General features: G+C 37.3%; 2 protein-coding genes across 8 annotated transcripts in view; both read right to left on the bottom strand.

Annotated features, from left to right (window-relative positions):
• Positions 1-9,789, bottom strand: part of NFKBIZ (NFKB inhibitor zeta) — a 27,388-nt gene extending 17,599 nt beyond the window's left edge. Inside the window, exons 1-2 of the mRNA XM_006913068.3 lie at positions 9,652-9,789; positions 8,220-8,288 (exon numbers count right to left, since the gene is read on the bottom strand). The gene's annotated coding sequence lies outside the window, so the exon portion shown is untranslated. The remainder of the gene's footprint in view (positions 1-8,219; positions 8,289-9,651) is intronic.
• A 3,725-nt stretch (positions 9,790-13,514) lies between these two features.
• Positions 13,515-27,510, bottom strand: part of NXPE3 (neurexophilin and PC-esterase domain family member 3) — a 33,655-nt gene continuing 19,659 nt past the window's right edge. For all 7 annotated transcript variants that reach the window (XM_006913067.3, XM_015590500.2, XM_025047806.1 and 4 more), the window contains 3 exons: positions 25,489-25,562; positions 17,434-17,640; positions 13,515-15,133 (listed from right to left, as the gene is read on the bottom strand). In XM_006913067.3, the coding sequence (XP_006913129.1) occupies positions 14,583-15,133; positions 17,434-17,640; positions 25,489-25,562 (832 nt within the window). In that variant the 3' untranslated portion in view covers positions 13,515-14,582. The remainder of the gene's footprint in view (positions 15,134-17,433; positions 17,641-25,488; positions 25,563-27,510) is intronic.

The following is a 27,510-nucleotide window of genomic DNA, read 5'->3' as shown; positions in this document are numbered from 1 at the left end:
CTCTTTCCCATACAATTCTGCAAATTCCAGGCAGTAAAACATAGTCCAAAATTATTCTTCCTTATATATCCCCCTATAAAAAACTTCCATCCTCTGGGAAGTTAGCTCAGCTTTCAGGAGGAAAACACTGATAAACTGATTTACATTGCAATGTAAATAACTTTGTTACTTTTCATGGTAATAGTTACATTATAAGGAGAAAAAAAATCTGAAGGCAATTAACTAATTGCCAAAGGACTGAATATTTCATAGTTGAATTTGGGTATCTGAAGTAATTAAGATTTTTGACAGAAAGATCCTCCATTCTTCCTTTGTATCAGACATTGGCCTACATGCATCTCAAAGGCATGAGGCTAAGAGACTTCCAAGCATCATTGTACTATCTTTTAGGTAATGATTTAAGCCTCTTTTCCCAGAAGAAGAGGTTATATGTGAAAAGTGGGTTGATTTGAGCTTAACACGTTTTTAATGTAGAAATAGGATTCTATACTTGTAAATGCTCAGTACATAGTTGCTTATTAAACACGTTGATTAAACTGATTTATATGTTGACTTATGTTTTCAAAACTTTCATATTCATACTCTCCTTTTCTCTTCCCTTTTTAACACAGATAATACATTTTGTCAAATTAGCTTAGGGACAATAATATAATCCATGCTTTATATAAAGGCATGAATGCCTTATATGCTGCATTTTATCAAGAGAAATTTTGCTTCTAGAACTTTTAATTCAGAATTTTAAACTTAGGATTTGGGAACTATCGGGGTGTTTTTTTTGGCGGGGGGAGGAGGCTTCACATAGTCTACAAGGATTTATTTTGAATTTCTATAAACAAGGACAGTAGCAAGTGCCAGAGAGAAAGACTAATTATAAAAATGTTTAAGAGCCAAGAAGAAGAAATTAGTATAGATCATGTGCAGAACAGACATCATTACCCTCCAAAAAATAAAATATTATAGACACATAATATAATACTTTGATATACTGATAAGGTTAATAATAATTACTATCATTATATATCCATAATGTACTGAATACTATGTTGGGTACTATATATATATTTTTATCTCTAATGAAATTAATGCCTGGGAGAATGGTCAAAGACTAAGGTGAAATACAGTTATGAAATCTTGCCAACTACGACCCACATAAGCAGATAAAATTCAATAAACATGTATAGCTATAAAAATTTTGTAATTGAAAGGATAATTTAATATTGGAATTAAATAATGAGGGAATCTCATTTACTAAAAGACTATGCAAATTCATACAACATTAAAGACAATTATTCATTCAAACCATCACCTTCCTTTCCCCAAAATTGCTTTTGCTTACATTTGCTGAATACTTTAGGCCAGGAGTTGACAACTACAGCCTGTAGGTCAAATCTATCCTGTTGTACATCTTGTCACCTAAAAACAGTTTTTATATTTTTAAACAGTTATATTTTAAATAGTTATATAAGTGCCTATATAGTATCTTCCATCTTGTCTTAATCCACAAAACCTAAAATGTCTACTATTTGGCCCATGACAGAAAAAGTTTTCCAACTCTTGCTTTAAGCAAAAGTGCTTAGAAGCACTGTGGTATCATGGCTTTGAAGCTTGCAAACTCATCTCTAGCACTTACCAGCTATGTAACCTTGGACAAGTCCCTTAATCTCCGAGCCTCAGTTTCCTCACATGTAAACTGGGATACTAGTATCTAAATAAGTTGCTAAAATCACATGAGATAATGTATAATATATGTAAAGAATGTGATATATCCTGGATACTTAATAAATGTTAGTTCCCTTCCCATTTCCATAAATTATTATGATCATTCAGCAAATCTCCACCCTTTTGTGTGTATGAGGCTGGGAGGAGCAGGGAGGGATAGATTACATATTGGACAAAAACCTGTTTAGTCATACTTCGTTGACTGAATAGCACTTTTCCCCCAGAGCACTTTATCATTCATTCAATCAAAGTGGTTAGGAAGGAGCCCAAAGTATTTTTTTTAAATCATAGTTGTAGAATTTGTAAGTCAGAAAACTATTATAATGAACTATTCCTAAAGATGCACTAAATTGGCCGTGAGGTTCAGCTAACAGGTTTTCCTGTTAACACCCTCCCATTTGTCTCTATCTCCAACAAGTGCACTCAAATTTCATCTCTTAACCTCATTCCAGGTTTTACAGACTTTTCCTGTTGCCCTACAGAGTGTCCTCTTCCCATCAGCCTATGTCATTCTATACTGTTTAATAAAAGTTCCAAAACATTGTAGGGAACTTTCTGGGGGACCAAAAGGCAATCCTGCGATAAAGACTAGAGGATAGATAAAACCAAGTCATCTTATAGTTTAATATGCTCTGTTCATTTGAACCCTCAGAATCTGTGACCAGTGATTCTCAACCCTTTTCTTCCCCCAGGATGCCCGAAAGGTATGACTCCCCTCAGTAAGGTGCTCTCTGGATACTACAACCTCCAAAATGGGGTTGTGTGGCCCTTAAAAATACTTTCCCAGTGATTTCGATAGTCTTTTAAGGAGGAATTCTCCATCCGTTGGAGAACTATTGCTTTAAATTACTTAACCCAATAATTCTAGTACCATTTGTACCACTCAGACTATCTGAAAAAAAGAGAGGCTAGATTTCATAAGAGTTTTTACCTATATGAAATACAGATTCATATTTACCTTTATGATTTCTTAAAATAAAGAAGATGAGTGAACTTGGTTTAAATGCCTATCCTACCTACAGTTGTATTTTATGAGACACCATACCATACCTAGCAGTCCTGAAGAAAATTATACAGAAAGGTGACAAACTTACATTTGTGTGAACTGTTGGCACCCACACAGGTACAGTGAGATGGGATATGGGATAGTGAGTAAAAGGAAAAGAAACCTGACAGAAACCAAGGACTCCACAAATAAACTTCTATGAAAATTACAAAGAAAAAAAAAAGTAGGTGCAAACAGATAATTTGATGAGTAACCAGATTGTTGAAATGCCTGGATTTTTAAAGAAAGTCACACCTCCTTTCTCATAAAGAAATGCTGTTGCAGAGAAGGGACTAGGTGATCTTGCTCTCAGGAAAGCACAATTTAAGGGGAAAAAATAGAAACAAAATTAAGTTTTAGGTTGTATATTTCAAGATTCTCAAATATATGTGTCTGTGTGTCCATTTATCTAACGGTATTTGTTAAAGATCAAATTTTGTTTTAAGAAAAGATGAAAAGGCAATATCTAGCAATCATCAATTAAATTCTATTGATCATAAAAATTAACCTATTCATAGATTCATTCAGCAGATATTTATTGAGCAGCTACAATGTTCTGGACCCTCTTCCAGGTACCAGAAATACAGTACTGAACAAAAAGACAGTCTGTGCCTTCATGGAGCTTACATTCTACTGGGAAAGATAGACAATAACCAAGTAGTAATAAAGCACTACAAAGAAAAACAAAGCAAGGCAAAGGGAGAGAGCTGGAGGTGATATTTTAGCCAGAGAGGTCCTGGAAAACCTCCATACTATCTTCCAAATCTATGTGACAATAAAGTAGTTTGAGACCTGAGAATTCTTGTCTCCTCTCTTTTTTGAAATCTGAGCAAGCTTCTCCACTCCCACAGGTATAACTTTGACCTATATAAAGACTCCAGATTCTTATATCCACTTCCGACCTTTTCTCTGAGTTCTAATTCCACGATGCCAATAAGATAATCGACAGGTTGAAAACTAAACTTGCCGTATTACCTCTTTGCTCCTCCACCCCCACCAACAAACTATCTTCATTTTTCTAGAAATTTCTAGAAGACTTAAGGATTTGACTGCTCCTTTATTCCACTGTAGAAAAGTCCTAATACTTCCTTCTCCAACATGCTTCCCACTATCCCCATAGTTCTCATTCTCACTACCATCACATTTAAAAGCACCTGGAAGTTTGTACGGGAAAGCCATCATATTCATGTTTTCCCCTGCTCAATCACAACTGGAGCCTGTGACTTCTCACATCAAAACTAAATTCTATACCTGCTTATCACATCCTCTAAAATCCATCTGCATCAAATCTGTTATTGGTTGAATTGTGTCCTTCCCCCCAGGAGGTATCAGGTAGAGAGAGCCTGTCCTTTAACATTCTCACTATACATTCCACCTCTTGTCTGCTATAAACACTTGGGCTGGCACCATCCCTAGATTTTGACATTAAGATTGTGCTTGAGAACCCTTTTCTTATCTTAATGCTGGATGCTGTTCAATACCACAGATAAACAAACAAAACTGTTTTCATGGGCTTTTTAAAAGCTGTGAAACGTCAGCACAGAACAGCAGGGCTGGGAAGGTCCATGATATATCAGCATCTGCCATCCCTCAGACAGTTCCATTTCATCTATGATGATACTAGAGATGCCAAGGGTAAATCGGCAGCCTTGCCCAGTGATGGGTTCAGTTTCCTCCAACTCTTGTCTTCCATCCCTGATTAAACCCACCTACTTTACCCGTAACAGAGTTATAAAATAGAAAGTTCTTAAAGTCTTCAAAATAGTTTCTCACAGATTGGAAAATAAATAATTTTCACTTTTTTTTTCCATTATGGGTAATTTGTTCAACCAAGGCTCAGGGAGTGACTGTGCGCTTACATTACAGAGGTAAGAGAAAGAGGTGGAAGAATGAAGAGGAGGGTGAAAATTCAAACACAATTCCTGTCCTCAAGGTGTTCTGGGTTCAGTTCATCTTTACTCATATAAGGAGACCACCCTTGTAGTTCTGACCCTTTGAAACCTCCACAAACCTCTCTCGAGTTCTTTTAAATGTGAGATTCCATGGCAAGTGGTCCACACTTTTAAAAGGATCTGACCCATATGTTCTAAGTGCATTACCGCAGTGGTTCTCAGAGGAGTTATTCCCAGCCATGCACTCATTTTTATGCACACTGCAGTATGTGGACATGCAAGGATCAGTGTGTAGAGGAGGTTGATTTGTTTTAATAGTGCTAAATCACTTATCAGATTATTTACTCTGAACTTCAGATCACTTTTGCCAGATAGTTATGGTATATACACTTTTTCATTGCACTCTGCCTAACACTGTACAAGCTTTAAAAAATCATCATGGTGCAGCTGCTAGAGAAAAAAGCATGGCAGTTCCTCAAAATATTAAACACAGAATTATTATATGATGTAGCAATTCCACTTCTAAGTATACATTGAAAAAATTGAAAGCAGGGACTCAAATAGATACTTGTACACCCATGTTCATAGCAGCATTATTTACAATAGCCAAAAGGTGGAAGAACTCAAGTGTCCCATCAACAGATGACTGGATAAACAAAATGTGGTATATACATACAATGAAATATTACTCAGCCTGATAAAGGAAGAAATTTCTGAAATATGCTTCTACATGGATGAACCTTGAGGATGTTATACTAAGTGAAATAAGACAGTCACAAAAGGACAAATATTGTATGATTCCACATATGTGAAGTACCGAGAGTCATCAAATTCAGAGATAGAAAGCAGAATGGTGGTTGCCAAGAGCTGGGGGAGGAAGAAACAGGGAATCATTGTTTAATGTATATGGAGTTTCAATTTAAGAACATGAAAAATAACTCAAAAGATGAAAAGTAGCGATGGCTGCACAACACGAATATACTGAATACCACCAAACTGTACACTTAAAAATGGTTAAAAAGATAAATTTTATGTATGCATATTTTATCAAGATTTCTCAAATATTAAACACATTAAGGATATACTGGAAGATAATGTTCCTGAAGTAAAGAAATATAAAAAATAATAATAATAAAAGAAATCATCCCTCTTCTGGAAGCAGATATTTTTAAAAATCCATGACAACAATTCAGACATAAAGCAAGACACTAACACACAACAGGCCAGAGAAAAATCCTTTTGACTTCAATTGAATAAGTACGTGTAGAGTACTTACAGTTGTGTGTCTCAACATTGCTCTCATTTTTACACTCCCTAAGGAGCCTTTTTAAACATTTTTTTCCCTAATTGTCCCCTGATGAAAGTTTAAAACCACAGATATATTATATATCTGTTCATGTACGATGGTCCTTTAGATGGCCAAAAATCGTGGTAATATCTAAGGAATTTCCCCCAAAGAACCAATTTTGATTTTTGACAATATCACCCTCTTTGAGAAAACATGATTTACAGAAATAGCCACTCTTAAAAGAGGCCCCAAAACAATTAGAAAACTTGACTAAAACAATCAGTGGACTGGGGATGCATGCATGCTAACCAACATTTAAATGTGTCCCAAAGTCTTACACCAATATTAAAAGTATCTGCACACTGCTAAAGATCTAAACAAAAAGTGAGAAATTCATTTTTAATGTCTCCAAATATCTGGAAGTTGCTATTGTATGGATATAGCATCTAGGTGATTAACAGAATGTTGAGAAGTTTAATTCAGATATTCGGTATCTAGCATAGAGAATGTACCATTACCACTGTTGTTTAACATAACCATGACAGAATTTATTTTTCTACATGGTAAAATGACATGCAGATTTTATAGAGAAAAAAAAACATAATTTTTCTTATTAAGTAGAACTTAAGGAGCCTTATAATTTTGCTACTCAAAGTGGAGACCTTGGGCCAGCAACATCAGCATCACAGGGGACCTTGTTAAAAATGCAGAATTAGAAGCTCCACACCAGACCTATTGAATCAGAATCTGTAGTTCAGCAAGATCTGCAGGTAGTTCTTAGGCACATTTAAATGTGAGAAGCATTGCCTTAAAAGGCAAACAAACATCAAAATTCTTCCTTAATTCATCAGAGCATTTTATTTTTTAACCATCCAACTAGATTTATTACTCCACTCACCTTATACTAAAGAGCTTATAGGCAATGCAAACTAGGAAAGGATCATGTGACATTAACAACAACAACAAAAATCACCAGATACAAAACATGCAAATTTCTATCCTGGGGGCTACCTCTGAAAAGTTAAATACAGATAGTCAACTCACTCTGCAATTTAATGGTAGAGAGCTGGTGAATGGGTTTGACAAGTGCAAGGTGGCTCTTCTTTTCAGCAGCCGTGGGCCCTTCACCAGAGGTGTGACTAGGAATGCCCTTCCAAGCCTTAGCTTTCCAGCAGGGAAAGAAACATCCTGAGAGGAGCAAGGTGAACAACCAGCAGGATTCCCCTTTCTTTATTCCCCTAGCTATTGTGTCCAAAAACAGCTTAATAAGAGGCTGCCTCTCCTCCAATGTCCGACCACTCCCATCAATTCCACCATATAGCTTCACTCTTTGAGAAGTGAAAATTTTTCCTACCATCTTCTTAACTGTGAAGGGTTACATGGTTATCAACTAAAAGTTTATCGGTTAGATCTGAACAGGGAGTAGGTAGTAGCCAGGTATGAGCTAGGAAAATGGAGGGACCCTAGGGAAATCAGAGCCCTGGCAAAGGTCGACCACTCCCCATGGTAGCTCTGCAAATATCCCAGTGGCAAGGGCATTGGCTATGGAAACAAGCCGCATCAGATTCACATCCAAGCCATGCCGCTTACTATCTGGGGGACCTTGAACCAATTGCTCAATTCCTCTGAGCCCCAATTTCTTTACCTATAAAATAAGGCTAATTACATGGGCCTCAGATGCTATTATGAGGGCTAAATGAGGTTTTGCTGGTCAATTCCCAATATAAGTATTTAATAAATGTTAATTCCCTCTCCACTGACTCTCCCCAAAGAGCAGTAAAATATTTTACTCTGCTAAATTTGGAAGGAAAGTGTTTTACCTCAGAGATGGTCCCAAATTAAAGGAACAGGAAGTGCTTTAATCAGAAACCACACAGACCAGCTTTAATGAGTGGCTTCACCAAAACTGTAGGGGGTTTGCTGCTCTCTGAGTCTGTTAAAGATTACATAACCCTGAAACTATCAGTCAGCAGATAGCTGAATTCCCCTTGTAGATGTATCTTTCATGTGTCCTCCTCTCATGGAAAACAGTGGAGATTCAAACTGGTTAAAAGATGCTAAACCACCCAAAAAATCTTAGTTCACAAGAAATCACAGTAAAATGTCTTTGATTAAAATTCATGTTAACTTTGAGGCAACTTCAAAAATTGATTGATTTAAGAGATACAAGAACCTTAGAAATTTTAAAAACATCACATAACCCATTTTGACTACATCAGCCAAGGCCCAGGTAACATCTGGATCCTACTTGGTTAGAAAAATCTTCCTTGCTCACCCTTGGTAGTTCAGCATCAGGCCAGGAAAGCCAAAAGGTGACATTCAGCCTCCTGATCTTCCTGTTAACCTGGGGGAGAAAATCGAGAGAGAGCCAGACCATTGTCAGCTATGAGCGAAAGGGAGACATTTTTCTCAGGAGCAATTCACTGTGGGTCTCAGAACAATTATAAAAGTTTTCCCCTTGGCAGTGCTTTCCATGGTTCCTTAACTTCTGAGAGAGTTTCTTTTGCTTTCTGAGAGAGAGACTTTTTTCTGGAGAAAGTAGAATGAGAAAGATTTGCCTCCATTTCCTCAGTGAGGAAAAGTCTTTATCTGGGCAACTAAATTATGCTGACCACAGTCATTATCTCCATGCTGGAAAGGATGCTGCCAAACGTTTAACATTATTTGTGCTGCGCTCTGATTTCTTATGCTAACTCATCCCAGACTGACTTTTCCCGTGGCCCAGGGCTCCTTGCCTGTATCCTGCCCAACTGTGTCTTTAGCCTAAGCAAGATGTTATAATGGAGAAGGCTGGTAGATCACACACTGTCCTCTGAAGCCAAATAAAAAGATGTTATCGGCATGACTAGATGATCTGTATGGCCAAGCCTCTCCTCTGTCAGGGATTATTGAGAGCAGTGAATAAACTTTAAACTTTTTTCACCTGACCAAATGATGTATTTCTTTAAAGTGGGGGAATATATATTACCAAGAGCTTAAAATTCACATTTCAGACGTCATCCTCTTTGGGACACCCCCACCCTACAACAGCCAGTTCACTAATCCATGTAGAGAGAATCCCTAATCTATCCTACCTAGAAATGTGCTTTTATTTGCACAAAATCTCTTAAAATACTTTATAAAGATTGTTATAAATCTGGGGGTCCTACCAAGTCATCAAATTTCAGGTTTCCTTTATTCACAAAATGGTCCTGTAATATTTGTCTTTAACATTTCAGAGGTAATACAAGAATTAATGAGGGCATGTTATAAAACATTTCCATCTACTCAGATATATTTTTCCATATCTCACCTTGGTGAGATGAGAAAGTATACCTCTAAACCCACACTCAAACCTCCTGAGAGATTTCTGCCTTGGGGTATCACTGTTCTTTCTCACTGCCTAAAGATAAATTATTCCATTAAATTTATTTTACTTTCATCACTCATCCTAGCCACCTTCTCCATCAGCATCTTAGTCCTTCCTGGGCCTTCAAGGCAAACAGAAATGATTCACAGCCATTACCCAACTATAAAAACTTCCCAGATTTTCTTTCCCCAAAAAACTGCCCCCAATATTTTGCCCCAAAACAAGTTTGATTACCCAAATATCAGAAAGTGACTCCAAAGTGAAAGACTTTGAATTTGGGGAAAGAAAAGAAAGGAAAAAAAAAAAACCCAGCATTTAAGATACTTTTCATACTAAATATCAAATAATAAAAATATACCTTTGTGTTTGAAGAGTCAAGTCATGCAAATACGTAAAGGCAAATCGTTTCCAGCTATAATCAGCGATAATAACCCAAGTACGTGAGAGCATGAGAAAGATGTTCAGTTTCCTTTTGAGGTTACATGATAAGCAGCAGCAGTTAAGCAGCCTTTTTCTCTAAGAACTCAGCGTCTGACCTGAGGCGAGAGGAGACCAGCCCCTCTCCCGGCCCCCTTTATAGCGCTAGCTCGCTTTCTGTTCACCCGTCTAGAGAGGGGTTGGGGGCGGGGGAAGCTAAGGAACTGTTCTCTAAACTACAGAATACGGTCAAACTCTCATTGGAAAGGGGTTGCGTGGGCACAGAGGAGGGGCAGAGGAGGCGGGGAGGGGGCCGCGAGGACTAGGTTCGTGGATTTTTTCTGAATACTGGAAATTCCCAGGCTAAAAAGGTACCGACCCGAGTCCCGGACATTCCCCTCCCGGGCGGGCACCAAGACCTGGACTGGAGCCGCGCAGAGGAATCAGAAGTCTATAAACAAAACATTTTTTTCTTAGGGATGCCTTTTTTAAATGTCTCAGTGACCACTGCTAGGCATTAGCGTTGCCTCATTAGAGTCATCTCTTATTTCGCTTTTTCTGTATGGCCTCTGAATGTGTGTATGCGTTGGGGGCTGGGGTGGGGTCTCATCTTAAACAACATAGCTTTTTAAATATGGCAATCAAAAAGTAGTATCGCTATCATGTATTGTCATCGGCAAATTAAAGGACGAGAAATCTGCGACAAATAAAGCATTTGCCCTGTAACCTGGTGATATTTTCGTGGGGTGGGGGACGGTAGATGGAGTGAATTTAAAAAGAATGAACCACTGCACAATGCTAAAAGGATTCTTCCTATGACATTTGGTTTCACTGTGGATTCTTTCCCTTCTGAGACACTTACTGTTGTCATCTGTGTATTGCTTTCCCTCAACTGCCCTCCGTCCCCCCACCCCGCCTCCACGCAATTACAATCCAGCTCTATAATTAGGAAATTCCTGGTCCTCCAGTAGGAAAGGGCATCTAAACACCAGGAGGTCTTTCTTAAAAGAAGTCTAATTTCCTCTCATTTAATGCAGAATATTAAAAATCAAAATATAATACACTCAAGTTCACACTTTTTAAAAATGAAAATGTAAAAGTTCACTTTCAAGAGACAGGTTAGACAGAAGTTGGTGAGGTGCATTTTGTGCCCTTCTACCTTCTGTATCCTATAAACTTCTGCCATAGACAACCCTCTTATCTTTTACCCACTGCCCCAGATTTCTAGGCGTGCCTAGCACTCAGGGATGGTGATCTCACTTTGAAAGAGAAAAAAGAGCACCTTGGAGATCTTACTTATTGCACATTGAGGAGTCAGGCATTCTCAGTGCACTGAAAACGTACTGTAGACGTAAGTCCTTGGGAGAATAATGCTTAGTATAAGAGAATAAATACACTGAAGGTGGGATTTCTGGCATAAGTGACTAGCTAATGTAATGTTAAAAAGCCGAATTTACCCAGACCCATGAAGTTAACGTTAAAAAACTTTTTTGTCCTTGGGAGAATAATGCTTAGTATAAGAGAATAAATACACTGAAGGTGGGATTTCTGGCATAAGTGACTAGCTAATGTAATGTTAAAAAGCCGAATTTACCCAGACCCATGAAGATAATGTTAAAAAACTTTTTTTGAGGGGGGGGGGTGGGAAGGGTTGTTTTTAATTTCTCCCCCTTAGATGTTTATTTCCCTGTACCTCTCAGTAATTGCTATTTCTTTCAATAGGGCCCGGAAATAGACTCATCTCTGACGTGTAACACTTGGATATGTAAAGGCTTACCATCTATATTCTGGATAAGCCCTCTGATGTATCAATCTAAACTTAATACCTGAAGCCAAGAAGTGTCAGTTGGTATTTAATAAAATGATGGTTGTTCAAATTGGTAAAATGAATCATAGCAGAACACCAAAGGTCTGTTTTGTATTTGCTAAAGAAAGGTTACTCTTAATAGATGACTTCTATAAAATATAATTTGACTTCTATAAAATATAGATGAGGCTTATTATGGATTCTCCCTTTCACAAATAGTATCAAGTCAATCATGTGAGTTCCAGAATATGAGATCCACTAAATGTAATTAAACCTGTCAGGTTCCAAAATAAAAATCCATATTTTAACCCAATGAAATTGTATGTAAGCCACTGTTTTAATACTTTATTATAAACCTCAATGTCCAACCATAATAGCCAACTTATATAAATAACGATAACATCATTAGCTGAACTCTTAGGTAGACTTTTATAATTTAGTTATGAAAACTACTTAACATAGAAAAATATTTGTATGTTAAATAAAAAAAAACACAAGTTGCAATTACATATTCTGTGATTACAGCTATGTGGTTAAAAAAGACTAGTAGGGAAATATACCAAAATGGTAATAATCTTTGAGTTCAGATGATAGAATTATGGATTCCAGCCATAAATTTTCTTCTAGATTTTACAGTTTTTAAAAATTATGATGAAAACAGTCATGGGGATGTAATATACATAGTCAATAATATTGTAATAACTATGTATGATGTCAGATGGGTACTAGATTTATGAGTGATCACTTCATAAATTATATAAAGGTTTAATCCTATGTTGTACACCTGAAACTAATATAATGTATTTTGACTGTAATTGAAAAAATAAAAAATTATTTAAAAAAATTATGATGCTCTTTATAATGGAAAATATGTATTTAAAACAAACTATATTATTTGGCTGACATCTAATATTCACAACCATACAGTATTGGCCTAAAACAAACTTTTCAGAAGTCATTAAAATATTATATCTAATCGTTCTGAGATTTAGATATTTCAAATTCTATTCTTATGCATTTTTTAAAAGCTTCAACAACAGAGAGTAGACAAAAGAGGTGACTGAGAATACTTCAAGAAACTGTGTCATCAAATCTTTAGGACCTTATGTCACTAAATAACAGAAACTGAATAAGATCACAAGAAAATATTTGCACAAACAAGTATCATCACTCCAAAGCCCTGAGAGGCACTGTCCTCTCCTTGAAATACTCCTGGGAGGATGATGACTCAGCCTTCTCCAATAATTCCTGAGAAAATTCTCAAAACTTCTTTCATGAAAAAGAAAACTTCTCTTTACAAAAGTACAAGTTGTAGTTGAAAAGGGCTTTGGACTCTCATATACCTTAGTTCAAATTCAAACTCAAGTTCCTCATCTATAAAATAAAGCTAATATCACCTACACTATTAGATCATGATCAGATTTTTTTGGAGTAAAGCCTCTGAAATAATAGACAAGGAATATTATTTCCTTAGTTCTATTTTACCTCTTCTGTTATTGTTTCTCAATAGTGTAGCATGCCACCATTGCATCAAAAACACTGGGCATTTGTCACAAAGGGTGATTTCATGATTCCCAAGAGGCATAGTTCCTAATTCTGCATTTTTATAAAATGTTCCAAGTGATCCTTACTCTAAAGTGTAAAGACCATTAAAATTAAGCTATCTTAATATATTTAACTACTTGGTACTCTTCAGACTCATAATTTTAAAATCTTCATTCCTCAGAGATACATATTTTATAAACTTGAAGGTGGCCCTCAAGGATAGGAAAGATCTTAGACTCTGTTTTAAGTTAAAAAAAAAAAAAAAATTATTTGACCCATTCTTCTAAGAGTACATTTTTCCATGTATTAAGCATCTGTCTTTAGTTCTAAAGTCTCCCCAGTTTCTTCACATGTCCATTTAGGGATAACTAAAACCAGACTGTAATCACATAGGCTGAAAAAGAAAAGAGTACTTACTAAATGGCTCCAAATTAACTTAAACTCACTTAAAATTAAAAGACAGTCAAGTAAAATTTATTTTAAGATAGCCAGTAGGAATAGCAGCTTTTTACTTCCAAGAATGAGAGAAATGTGTGTACCTTTACCCGAGTCAAAAAATACCCATCATAGATTTCAATATCTAACTTTAATTTCTAATTTTGGTATGCAACTCAAAATAAAAACCAAAAAAGAAATACTTGAAACAGATGGAAACAATTTCCACATCTTTATAATAAATAGCATTCTTTACATAAAAGTCAATTCTTAAAACCCTAACTTCAGAACACAAAAATAAATTTCCATTTACAGATTTCACCCTTCCAGTTTCAAAAGTGGTTATTTTAGAATAAGTATTCGTCATGTAAAATTTAGCTCAAATAAATAACAATCACCCAATGCAAATACCAATTGAACACGGAGATTTTTACACATACGGCTTTCGTATCTCCCTTTTGCTCCTTTTCTAGATAAAAGCAGGACATTGTACATATTCTCACTAGAATTCTGACCAAGTACACTGGTCTTTTCAAGTAATTCAGAAAAAGTAGATCAAGAGAAACTCCTGAGACACGGCAGGCTTCAGTGTGTTACAGGAGCCACCAACTACAAGCCTTGTTAGTTCACCTGCTGAAGATGCACTAACTGCACTGTTCATGCAGATATAGTCAATTTCCCTTTCCAGATGAGCTACAAATACTTCACTGCCAGGCAAACTAGTCCGTTCCATTTAGGTCAGAACATTTTTCACACTTTCTAGCACAGTAATATCCTCTCCCAGGAGAAGCTAGTTCAAACACACTCATTAACTTCTTTGGTTACAATGGCAATACAGTGTGTGGAAGCTGTTAATAATGGTTCTCCCATGGCTAAGTCAAGATTGGAGAACATCTTATAGGTAACTATAATGTAATCTGTATTTTCTAAGCTCCTTACTAATCATTACACACAGTCCAGCTCTTTTTGAAGCGTTCTGCATAACAATGTAGCCATCTTCCCATAGAGCCACCCATAAACTTTCAGTAATGCAGGTGATGTAGAAGGTCACTGAAAGTGATTCTTCCAGTCCCCTCCAGGGCAGGCTAGGTCTCCAAGGGGCATACAAAGGACAAGAACATGTCTAGTTGGTTCTTCACAATAACTTCATCTGGATGTAGCTTGTGGGGTAGATAATGGGCCAGGGTCATCTCCCAGGCATCGACGAGATATACTCCAATCCCTGAGAACATCTTCCGAAGGATGGTGTCCAGCTGAAAGTTGTACCAGTCACTGTTGAAAAGGCTCACCTCAGGCCCCAGTTCTTGGGCGTTAGCTGTCCGGATGACTATCACGGTCTTAGGGCTTCGATCCAAGAGCTGGACCACTGCTCGGCGGATGTTTCTGAGCCGCCGGATATACACTTCCAAGGGGAAGGTGCTGAAATGAGACCACACCGCTATGGCAACCACTGTGTTCTTCCCTCCCACGATGCCATTCAGCTCATTCGCCACATAACGGAGCTCACTGCTAAAGACAGTCGTGAAGCGGATCGGTGGACCGTGGCAGCGGTATTTCAGCAGAATATTGTGCTTCTGGTCCACCGCAAGGAAGGGACCCACATTCTTGGGACTACCCAAGTTAAACTCCACTAAATCTAAAATAAGGAAAATTCAAATTCATAAAAGTGTTTAAACCAAGCATACATATTTTCTTTACTCTTAGTAGCTTCAAAGAACAGATTTTAAAATAAAAGTACAAAAACAAAAAGGTACAATACAAATATAAAAGGAATACCTAGTTCTCATTGCATCTTGCTGCCCCCTTCTCAATGGACTTTCATTCTAACATAATTATCATTTAATTCACTCCATAAACATCACATCACAAGTAATAACACCAGTGACAGATTCTATACCTAGGTCTATACCTCAGAAGCAAAATAACCTGTTTACCACTACTTATTAGGTCTAGAAATCTTCCTGTTTGCACTGATTGTTGAATATCTAAAAATTAACTTGGCATTTACACATTATTCTTCTAACAGGTAAATATTCTTTCTTTATGAACACATAATAGTAACCACATACCTCTTTTTGTTATTGTGTAACCAAATACCTTTTTGCTATAAAGGAAAGAAAAGAGCGACTGTTTCTTCTGACTTTCAATTTCACCCTATGGGTGGAAAATCATGTTAATATCTTAGGGAACGTCTATCTCTGTCATAAGAATAACAAAGACAGCAGCAGAAGTTAGAATTCTCTTCTCTCTGCACCCCCTTTATCTAAGTTGTGTTTCAAAGACCAGCTCCTCCAAGATCGTCTGAAGATTCCAGGAATCACTGATTCCATTACTCCTAAAAACCTTTGTCTGTACAATTCATCACTTAACATATGCTCCATGAGAAAAGAAGGCCTGTCTTTCCTAAATATTCCTATAAGAGTCTTACAGAAAACAGACTAAGTAACTTTTGGCAACCTAATTCAATTAACATTCCCTAAGACCTATTCAGGGCCAACTACTACAGTGCTGTAAGTCAGCAATGCTCAGATGGAGAATTTGGTCCTTCTGAAGAAGGACCAAAATATAACTGTCCTATGTTACTCTTGAGGGTTAAAGTAAAAGTTTCACTTTTTTTCTGTGCAGTCCCAGGTTCATCTTCTAGATTTTCCTGCTTAATTCACTACTACTTAGCATTTATCCCCACTTAAATTGAATAAAAGCTCAATCTACCACTTTCTTTTGATTAAGATCAAGCACTGACACAAAGTTTTATCAGGTGAAAATCTCTGCAAACGCTATGGTGGAAAACGATCAAGACACTGTAATCATTGCTATAAAAGGGAATAACCGAGCTACGTCATAAGAACTTAAGAATCAAGCAGCTCTCGGAGGGCCCTGCCTGGTCAGCATCAAATCATGCCTAGCATAGTGCCATACAAATTACTTCCTTTCTCTTGATGTTTAATTTATGCTTTATCAACCAGATCTCAGCTGTCTGAGTTCAACAAAGAAACAAGCAAAACAAAAATTGGAATTAACTTTTCACTTTTTGGGGTCATATCTATTTCCTCTTTTTCTTCTAAAAACTAAATGTAAAACTAAGTTGATGTAATAAACAAGAGAGAAAAAAGAAAAACATCACAAACAACAACTCACAATAAACTGAGAATTTGTTTTATGACAGTCTCTGCCCATATATAGCCATAAAAAACAGTTCCCACAGAACTATTTATTAGCTCTCTAAATTGTAAGCAGGGTCTTCAGAATCCAACCTTCCTCACCCTATCCACACCCCTGCCAGGAAAAGGAAAAAGCCCATTGTTAATAAAGTATGGAACTCCATTATGTGGGGTTTATTCCAAATCTGGAGAGTAGCCCCAGAGTCCAGCAGTGAAACCAGGAAGCTAATACCGCTGGGTCTTACCTGGACAGGCTCCCTCAGTAAGAGCAGCTTCATCTCGGAGCCACCCAATGAAATGCCAACGAATAACACAAGGATGGCTTTGCTGCATGGATATCTTAAAATGAACTCCAGTCTGTTTGGCTGCTTCTTTCCAGTTAAATCTCTTATATCAACTTGGAGTTGGACCAAAAAGAACTAAGAGAGAAGCAACTGGAAATATTAGAAGTGAGAGACATCCATGAGGTGATATTGTTGAGCTGCCTCAACTCACATGGAGAAGTGAAGCCCCTTTGAAAAGCAAATGACTTGCCCAAGGTCACACAGCTGATCAGTGATATGAGCTTCGATAAGAATCCAGTGCTTCCATCAATATATCACAACCTCACCACTGATCAGAAACTATCTCACGTCTCTCCAGGTTAGGATACCTCTTTAGCCCTACAGAGAAATAACCGTTTTTTCATTTGATGCCTTTCTTCAGGCACCCAAGTGAGTCTGCTTATTTCAAAACTGATTTCGTGCATATGGGAAACAAAAAGCAAAGTACCTACCTGGAACAAATGTAGTTAGGTATTCAAACCATTGCCTGATTGTTGAGTCACCAAATAAATACACCACTTTTCTTTGTAAGCAATCTGTAATATTGTCAGGGTCGTTAAACTGGCGCATCTTAAACTTTCTAGGCCTCCATTGATCTTTGTAATAATACCCAGAAGGAAAAGTTCCGGAGCCTTGAGATAGTTCTAGGTTGCTCGTTTCTGAAAAGAAAAATGAAATTAAAAAAAAGAGAGAGAGAGAAAGAAAGAAAAATTCTGAAATTCTCCTCCAACAAACTGTACACGAAAAATGTTCCAAGAAACACAATTATGCCCCTATATTTGTTAGCCTGATGGCATATGGGAAACATTTCCTGCCATTACATCTCAAAGAAATCCCAGACTTTTCCCCTTTTACAGAAGGTTCTCCTTTGCACAAAAATGGGAAGATCTGAAATGGGCATCAGGGTGTGGGTGGACAAAAGGGAGAAAGGGGACACTAAGCATTCCCTCTGATTATGCATGTTTTTATCAAAGCCAAAAATAAAGGCAGGCAAAAACCAAGGAAATGTGTAGAAATTAGCATTGTCCAGCATTACCCAGAATAGGAGAAGAGTTTCTCATTCAAATGCCTGCCAGGCAAGTAACAACTTAAACTCATGTTTTACATACGCACAGTAATAGTCCACTGTTTCTCAGCCCATTAAAAAGAAAGTTTTAAGCCATAGGTCCCAATCAAACATTTGAATTGAAAACCACCGTTTAATACAGAGAACCAATGACATACAGTCTAAAGAATCATTCCCCACAATACGAAAGGTTCAGAAGGTCTTTATGTACAATGAACAATATTAAAAATACATCAGCCCTGTGTATTCATGGTTGTAGCCTAGCTACACATGGTAACACAGTGACAGGACCCTTTCAAAGGAAGAGTCAACATCCTTCTCCCTAACACCTCCCATTGGAAAATGCCACTGTAGAAACAACACACGTTACATGCTTCAAGACAAACAGACAGGGAGGTTAATATTTCTTGCAAATTTACTTCACACCAGACACTGTTTTGAGCATGTAAATGTATTATCTCACATAACACTCACAGTAATCCTTTAATATAGTCCTATTATTATCCCTACCTTTCAGACCAGTTAAGCAAAATAACCTAGGCCCCAGAGCTGGTAAGTAGTGAAGCCAGGACCTGATCCAAGTAGGTGAGCCCCTAACCCATACTCTTAACCACTGTGCTTACCCTGCCTTTCAAAAATAGATGTTTGTAGAGATCAGCCATTTCTTTTTGGCTTTTTCCCTAATGGCACGCACTTCTTCATTTCTAACACTTATTCAAATCCACGATCTTTAGAAAACCACCAATCATTTTACATCACTTCCTTTACACCCCAAGGTTCAAACATTGATCATAATCCAGTAAATCTATAGTCTCACCTGTTAAACCACAATGCTTCAATAATTCAAAATCCAAATGCTTTTATAACTCAGAAATTTAAATTTGAGTCCCTATGTGACTATTTTCATCTAATTTGATTTTGTGATATTATCCATATTAATTCAAAATTATTTTGGTTTTATTCTCAAGAAATGTGCCCTATTTGACAGATAATGCCTATTTAATCTTTTTTCTTAGGCATCTGCTAATTTTTTGCAGGTTCAGGGCCTAAACTGAAAAGTAATCAGCATTTCTAAAAGTTTTGTTTGGCAAATGTGATTATCAAAGAGAAAACAAAAGATAATGTAAAATTTTTTGTTGTTACCAGAATTGAGGGCATCAAAATCACCAATGTGCTGGAGAGGTCTGTGAATCATATGCTGTGGAAGTTTAGGTATCAGAGTTGAGTTCTCATTCAGAACAATCCATTTCAACACAGATGTTGGTAGAAGGGGTGGCTAAGAGACAATAACCACACACGCATTGGACTGAACACCACCGAGATATCTATAATTTCCTCACCCATATGTTGCCCTAAAATTCTTCAAACTATGGGATTCTGGATGAAAGATAAAATATGTCAAATATGTTAACAAAATATGTTAAGTACCTTGGTAGGTACTTAAATATTTATTGAATGGATGAAAGGATGGATGAGTGAATGAGGAAAATGTGGAGATAAAGATGAATTAGGCTTCTGACTAAAGATTAACACCCCTTAACTGTCTTCATTCAAATATTTATTTGCCTTATTCAAAAACAATATTTCAACATGTACCAAGTGTGGCTTTACCATGTTACCACACCTTGTCCAAAGCTCCCTTAGTTATATCAGCATGTCATGGCTGCACAGGCCAGAACGCTTCAGAGCAGACATCTGGGGCCCAAAGAGAACATTTACTAAAATGGGAATTAAAAGTGATTTTGAAGTTATAATTTTTACCAGGGTTAATTCAGTAGACTCGACTATTCTGTGTCAAATACATGCTATAAAGTGTATATCACACAGGAAACAATTACCATTTTTATTCAAATGTTAATTATATATACTACCAGAGTTAAGCAAATCAATTACCAAACCTGACATTAATTCTTTAAACAAGCAGCACTAGATAATATAACATATTTTTTAAGTAAAATACATGTACCTATATTGCCCTCTTATGGTCAAGTTGGGACAAAAACATTTCCTGACTAATATGACTCTAAGCAGTCCGAAGTTGTTTAAAAAGTCAGCATTTCTTAAAACTCAAAATGTATTTCCACGTAAGATAACTGCCTCTTCGCTCAATAATATAATCCCTAATATACTATACACGTGGACTAAAAATAATTAAAAAACAGAGTTCTACTCAATTTCATGGTTACCCTGAATATAGATGGTGAAGGAAGACGTTTACATAAAGGTGGCTGTAAAGGCAAATATAAAGATCTTTATGCAAAATCAGAAGGGATCGTTTTGATTATTTGAAGGACCATGCTTCTCTAAACTGTCTTGGCTTCTCTTTAAAGCCCACAGCTTACATTTTCCTCCAAAGGGCGTCATCCTATGTCATTCATTAGCCGTTATGAGAGCCATCTGGGCCACAAATGGGACAAAGAGAAGCAGAGAGATAAATTTCCCTAAGCTATCTAGAAAGAGCTGGAGAGGGATATAGTGTGAATTAAGGGTGGGGTATATGTGTGTGTACACGTGTGCACACGTCCTTAATTCTATGGCTTGGAATTACCCACAGAAGAACAGTAAAAGATGGCCAAAGGGGAGTGCATGAAGGGGAAGAAAGACGAGACAAGAAAGAAGTGGAGTCGAGCAACACCTCGACCATGGAGCAGGACAAGTACAGGAACGCCTGGGTGCCATCTCAAGGACATAAGGAAGGAGGGCAGTGTGTGTCAGGCTGTGTAGGCACGCCCAGTCAAGTGCTGGGCCAATGAGAGGGTTCTAGCTACGTGCAATTTAATGGTTTGAATTTGAGTTTGAATTCCTTCTTCAAAACCTTGGGAATTTGGTTTTTTTTCTTTATATTTTTGTCCCCTGAAAGCTAAGCATTTTACAGAGGAAAGCTTAAAATAATATATAGGTAGAAATACCTGTTAGATTCAGAGAATGTTGAAAGGGAACTCAGAGAATAGCTCATCAACATATCTTTTACAGGTGAAGAAAGCAAGTCACAGAGGCACTTGACAAAGTTTCTCAGAGTTGTAGGGACAAGTAGTGGTAGAGGTGGTACTATTTACAAAAATATACATTCTGTTACTGATACAGTTGTGGGAGTGGGCTTCCTTCCTCCAAATGGTGTAAGTTAGTTGGATTTTATATGTAGGATACGAGCCCTTTGATTTTCTAAGTTAATTGAACTTGCACCTTGGTTTCATTATCTGTAAAGTAGGTTAGTTTCTAGTTTAATATAGAGGGTTATTGAAAATCCAATATTGTAATTATGTGAAAGTATGTTTTTAATAGTAAAGGGCTACACTGGAATGCTAGAAATATTCTCTGTGTTCTAAACATTCTACATCTTGGTCTGGGTGATAATGTATTAGTTTTCTGTTGCTGTGTAATACATCGCCACAAATTTAGTAGTTTAAAAACAAGGGTCATTTATTACCCCACAGTTCCATAGGTGTAGAATCTGGGGTGTGGCACAGCAGGGTTTTCTGCTCAGGTCTCACAGGTTGAAATCAGGATGTCAGGAGGCTGTGTTCCTTTCTGAAGGTTCCATGTAAAATCTGCTCCCAAGCTCATTAGCGTTGGCCACATTCAGTTACTTGTAGTCATAAGGAACTTTCTTCTTTCCTTTATTTTCCTTGTGACTGAGTTTCTCATCTCCTTACTGGTTGTCAGCCAGGGACTGCCCTTCAGCTCCCAGAAGCTGCTTACATTACTTTTCACATGGCCTCCTTCATCTTTAACCAAAAATCTCCCTCACCTGGAATCCTTCTCACACTCAAGCACCTTTCTTCAGGAAGAACCTGGCTCCTGATAAGAGCTTATCTGGTTAGGTCAGATCTACCCAGGATAATCTTTTTTTTTTTTTTTTAGTCAATTTTGTCATATAATTGAAGGGAAAGGATTAATAAGGGCATGCATCACTGGGAATCAACTCAGAATTTGGCCTACCACAGTTACAAAGAGATGTACAAATGTAAAACTCCATATGCTTCTGATCTGTGTGCTCCATTACATATATTCTAATAATGAAAAAGTCAGAAGCCATCAAGGTCCCTGAGCCAGGTTGATAAAGTCAGAAGCCATCAAGGTCCCTGAGCCATAAGACTATGATAGTCTGGGAACCACAGTACAGATGCTTAGGAAAATTCAACAGTAATGGTGACACTGGGAAAGCTTGTAAAAAACCAGATGCTTGCCCTTGATAAGGTAGTCTAGTCAAATTAAAAGCTGTATTGCTTTCAGGGATGACAGCTTAGGGAATATAGTCAATAATATTATTTATGTATGGTGCCAGGCTAGGTACTAGGCTTATCACTTTGTAAATTATATGTCTAACCACTATGCTATACACATGAAATTAATATAATATTGAATGTCAACTATAACTGAAAAAAATGCTTAAAACATAAAAATAAAATAATTTTTTAAAAAGCTATGTTGCTTTGCTTTTGACTAGAATTATACTCATGCTTGGAGGTAGCTCTGGCAATCAAGCAATCCACCAGACTCTAAATACGCATCTTAGAATAAATTTACCTTGTAGGAAAATCATTTAATACATAAATAACAAAATTTCATAGGAGGAAAAAACCTTCCACAATATAAGATTCATAAGTGAAATAATAAAGATGGAAAAACTATGAACTCTTCCAAGGCCAAGGCAAATAAAATACAAGATGGGCCTGAAGCAGTCAGGGGGATCATTTTATAAACTATATAAATGTCTAACCAGTGCACTGTACACTTGAAATTAATCAAATCGAAAAAAAAAAAAAAAAAGACAGGCCTGAAATATCTGTGGTGCCATAAAGGAAGTACTCAAAAAACAAAAACAAAAACAAAAAAACAAGAGCACGTCAAAAGGGCAAAGAAGCCAAACTGGAAAAGTTCTCAATTGCCAAAACTGGAACAATTTGAACAAATTAATTGGATTATAACCCAAAGAATGAAATTATTAATCATGAATCCGTACTAATAAATAAATTAGGGAAAGAAGGAACAACTCTTCCTCACAGAAAAATTCCAATTAACAAATGTCTTAAGAATGGGACATGCAGTAAGTCACTATTAGACCACAGAAATAACTGCTGTAGGCAAGCTCTACTGATGAATACTAAAATTAGTAGGTGAAAGTTTAAACAGAAATAGAATGTTTATGTAGTCTCTGTATTAGTTTCCTGTGGCTGCTATAACAAATTACCACAAATTTAGTGGCTTAAAACATCAAAAACTTATTCCCTTACAGTTCTGGAGGCCAGAAGTTCAAAATCAGTATCAGTGGGCCAAAACCAAGGCGTCAGCAGAGCCATGCTCTCTCTGGAGGATCTAGGGAAGAATTTGTTTCCTTGCCCTTTTCTAGAGCTGTATTCTTTAGTTCATGGACCCTTTCTCCCTTTCTCCATTTTTAAAGCCAGCAGCATGGCATCTTTAAATCCCCCTCTGCTTCCATCTTCATACATCTTCTGTCTTCTATATGAAATCTCTTCCCTTCCTCTTAAAAGGACACTGTGATTGCATTTAAGGCCCACTCAGATAATCTGTAATATCTCTCATCTCAAAACTCTTAACTTAATCACACATGCAAAGTTTATTTTGCCATATAAGGTAACACTCAAAATTTGAGGGATTCGGATCTGGATATCTTGGGGAGGAGGGTGCATTATTTAGCCTACCACAGTCTCAAAGTAGCTCCCCAGAATACTGATTAAATACAAAGAGAGAGTTATCAAAGTTCATGGTGGAGAACTCTGGCAGATACCACGTTAACCAAGGGATCAAGGTTAACATCATTAGCATATTGACATTATGTGCCCCCTTTAAAGGACACACCTCATTTCTGTGATATTCTTTCCAAAAACGCATAATCTCATTCTAATCATAAGAAAACATTAGACAAACCCAAATTTAAAGATAGTCTAAAAAAACCATTTAACCAATGTTCTTCATAAGTATCAAGGTCATGGAAGATAATGAAAGATTGAGGAATAGTCACAGAGGGAAGACTAAGGAAAATATGGTGACTAAATGCAATGTGGGATCCTGCACTGAATTCTGGAACAGAAATAGAGCATTAGTGGAAAAACTGATGAAATCCAAATAAACTAAATAGTTTAGTTAATAATATTGTACTGATGATAAATGTTCTGTACTTAAGGTGTTAGCATAAGGGGAAGTTGGATGAAGGCTATACGAGAACCTTGCATTATTTCTGCAACTCTTATTTAATTCTAAAATTATCTGAAAACAAAAAAATTTTTCAGAGAAGTAAGGAAGGAAAGGAGGAAGGGGAGGATATGAATCCTTCGTTTAGAATCTTTGAGTGCTCCCTGCTGGTCACTATGGTGAACTTCAGTGAAGTTCAGCCAAGCAGGACTTCTTTGATGTTATAAAAGCAATTGCCCTTTTCTTTCCAATTATGTACAGCACCTGATCCAAGCCAGTTTTCTCAAAGCCAGGCTATTCTGCACCTACTGACTTATGGTTGCTTTCTTCCTCTAAAAATCCATCAAAAGCCTCACAAGTCAGTGAATCTGCCTTTCCTCTAAACACAAGAGTATATCACAAACCTGCAATCACTTCCTAGATGAAACCCAAGACTTGTCAGGTGCAAGTAAACCATCTAAAGCTCCTCTCATGAACCATCGCCCTGAACACCCAAAGACATTCACAAGGGGGGCAAGCCAGACAACTGGGGCTATGGAAGAGGAGGATAGATGCAGTACTGGGACAGAGCCTCCTGAGGTATTGGATGTTAGAAAGTGTGAGGAATGCAGTTCTACTGGGGGATACCATGTCTACTAACATCTTGGCTTTGGGGTTGAGGGCTAGGCTGATAAAAGTTAAGTAATTTCCATTAATTATGTTTCACATATGTCCACTAAAATTAGTAACTCACTAAGTTCAAGTAAACCAAATACAGCTCTTTAAAGACTGGGATTTCTTGTGGCACATGATAATGGAGACCAGAGATGCAGACTGGCAGAGTTCTGTCTGCATCTGGGCCACGGACAAATTTTATTTAGCCCACATAATACTTTAAAAGTTTTGAATTGGATGCCAATGTTTTCAAATCTGGAGATATCACATTTAAAAATTAAGATTTCTGGGGTATTTTTTCACGCGGAAAAAAATCTATAATCTTGCTGAACTAGGTCTACATTTCTGCATGGCAACAATGCAGCACAGACTGGGGAAAGGCTGCCCCCTTTAGGTGGTCCTTGCTCTTTGGTTCCACTCACACAAGACATGCATGTGGCTAGTGCCCACCCTGCTGGAGTCATGTGCATTATATACGTAGTCCCTGTGGCTTTAGTGTTTGCAATATCTTTCAGTATTTTCAATTGTGCCCAGAAGTAACCATGGCAAAAAGGGTTCTGTAACATCAGTGAAACTACAAAGCCTCGACCGACTTAGCAAGAAAAAACAAATCATCAAGCTCACTCCTTTTTACCTTTTATTCTCTTGGGAATCACGGTCACCAAATCAGGTCCACTGGAGTTGATTGGCATTTTGATATTGACATCACTTTAAGAGGAATAAAAAGAATACAAGCTTAGATTCAGGAACATTTATTTTCCAATATTTTCTTAATTGCAAATAAAAAATGGGTGATTTCACAGAGCCTTATTAAGATGAAATATTCTTATAGATGTTAATCAATACAATTAATACTTAATTAACTAAGTCTCTTGAAATAAACAGGTTATATGAATATATAAACTGAATAAGAATTAAATAGCTTCTTAATTTTTCACTGCTTAGCCCTTAAACCAAACTGTAAAATGACAAATTCTGATTTGAATCACTCTGCTGGACTCAGAGAACAGCTCACACTGATGAGAATGTCTATTTTGTCACTACCTAGCTTTCAGGCTGCAAGTTTATGCAGCATTAAGTCACATGTCAGATTCCTTAGGCCTTGTTCAGAACTGAGATGAGTCCTACTGGAGACACTTGTCCCCAGATATGTGCTCATGCAGTAATTTGTTCATTACTATAGCTCTTTAGTATTTGTTCCCATTACTAAAACATATACTACTCAGAGACAAGGATTGTGTCTCATTCACCTTTTGTCTTCAGTACTTAGCATTAGAGTCCATGCCTGGAAAATATCTAGTGGCAGGCTGCATAAAAAAGTGGAAAAGAGTCCAGGAGAAGAGTACTGAAAATTCAGTATAACTATTCCAGAAACCAGGTCACAATAATTAGGCCTCTTACACTTAGACCAAAAACAAACAAAAAAATAAAATGCTAACTTTTCAAACTCTTGATAGGAGAACTTACAGTCGTTATTTTTTGTTTCACCAAAAGTCAATTGAAAAGAGATTTGTTCTTAAATAATTCTTAAACTTCACTGTGTGCCAAGCATTCCTAGATGTAAAGGATATAACCGTAAATAAAACGCACAGGATCTCCTCCTTTATGAAACTGACAAAATGGGGGAGAAAGACAAAAAACAAGTAAGAAAGCATAGAGTGCTATATTAGAGAATAACATAATTTCATAGCTTAAAAAAGTGACATTTAAGAGAAGACATGACTTTTAAAAGAACACATAAAAACTGTTTTCATGAACCTAGAGCTTTAAGGTAAGGAAACAAAGAAAACTTCACCTCTGCAATTTTCCTGTAATAATGTTTAACCTCAATCTAGTCATGTAGAAACAATAAAGTGGCAAATCCAAATTAATGGACACTCTACAAGAGTGACATCAAAATTCTCAACATCATAAAAACAAAGGAAACTAGAGACCCCTTCTGGATTAAAGAAGATTAAAGAGATGACTAAACACATTGTGTATGATCATAGATTAAATTAGTTAAAATAAAAAAGGAAGCTAGAGGAGGCATCTAAAAATGGCGTAGATGATAGAGGCTTTGTTCATCCCTCTTGCAACCACATCAAAGTTGGAACGGAAACACGGAACAAACAGCAAACAAAGTCGCCTGCGATCTAGATGAACAGAGCCCTACAACTAGGGAGAGAAATAATTAATCAACTTCCAACTGTATAAGGTAGGAGGGGGCTAAGATGCAAGGCTGCTCAAGGGGCCATGTCCAACAGGACTTTTGTGGTGACGGACTTGTTCACTCTGAGCACCAGCGCTGGTAGGCTGCTTGGGGGGCACCAGGGACTTACAGAGGGACATTGAGTTGTTAGAGCAAGGGATGGAGGTGAGGCTCTCTTCCAGGCAGAAGTGCTGAAGGGACTTACAGAGGGACATTGAGTTGTTAGAGCAAGGACTGGAGGTGAGGCTCTCTTCCAGGCAGAAGTGCCAAAGGCATCCATTGTTCCTGTGTTGAGCCCTCCCCGCTCCCAGTGTGAGGACTCAGCGCCACCATAGCTGAGACGTCATCAAACTGGATAACAGAGGTCGCTCTGCCCAGAGGATTCCCTGAAATTCCGCCTCCCCCAACTTGCAGCCTCCTCCAAGCCCCATTCAGTTGTGTCCTTCATGAGTCCCGGTGCTCCTT

The sequence above is a fragment of the Pteropus alecto genome, unplaced genomic scaffold (assembly GCF_000325575.1).
Source record: "Pteropus alecto unplaced genomic scaffold, ASM32557v1 scaffold20, whole genome shotgun sequence".
Lineage (NCBI taxonomy): Eukaryota > Metazoa > Chordata > Mammalia > Chiroptera > Pteropodidae > Pteropus > Pteropus alecto.
This window is presented reverse-complemented; position numbering and strand designations above follow the sequence as displayed.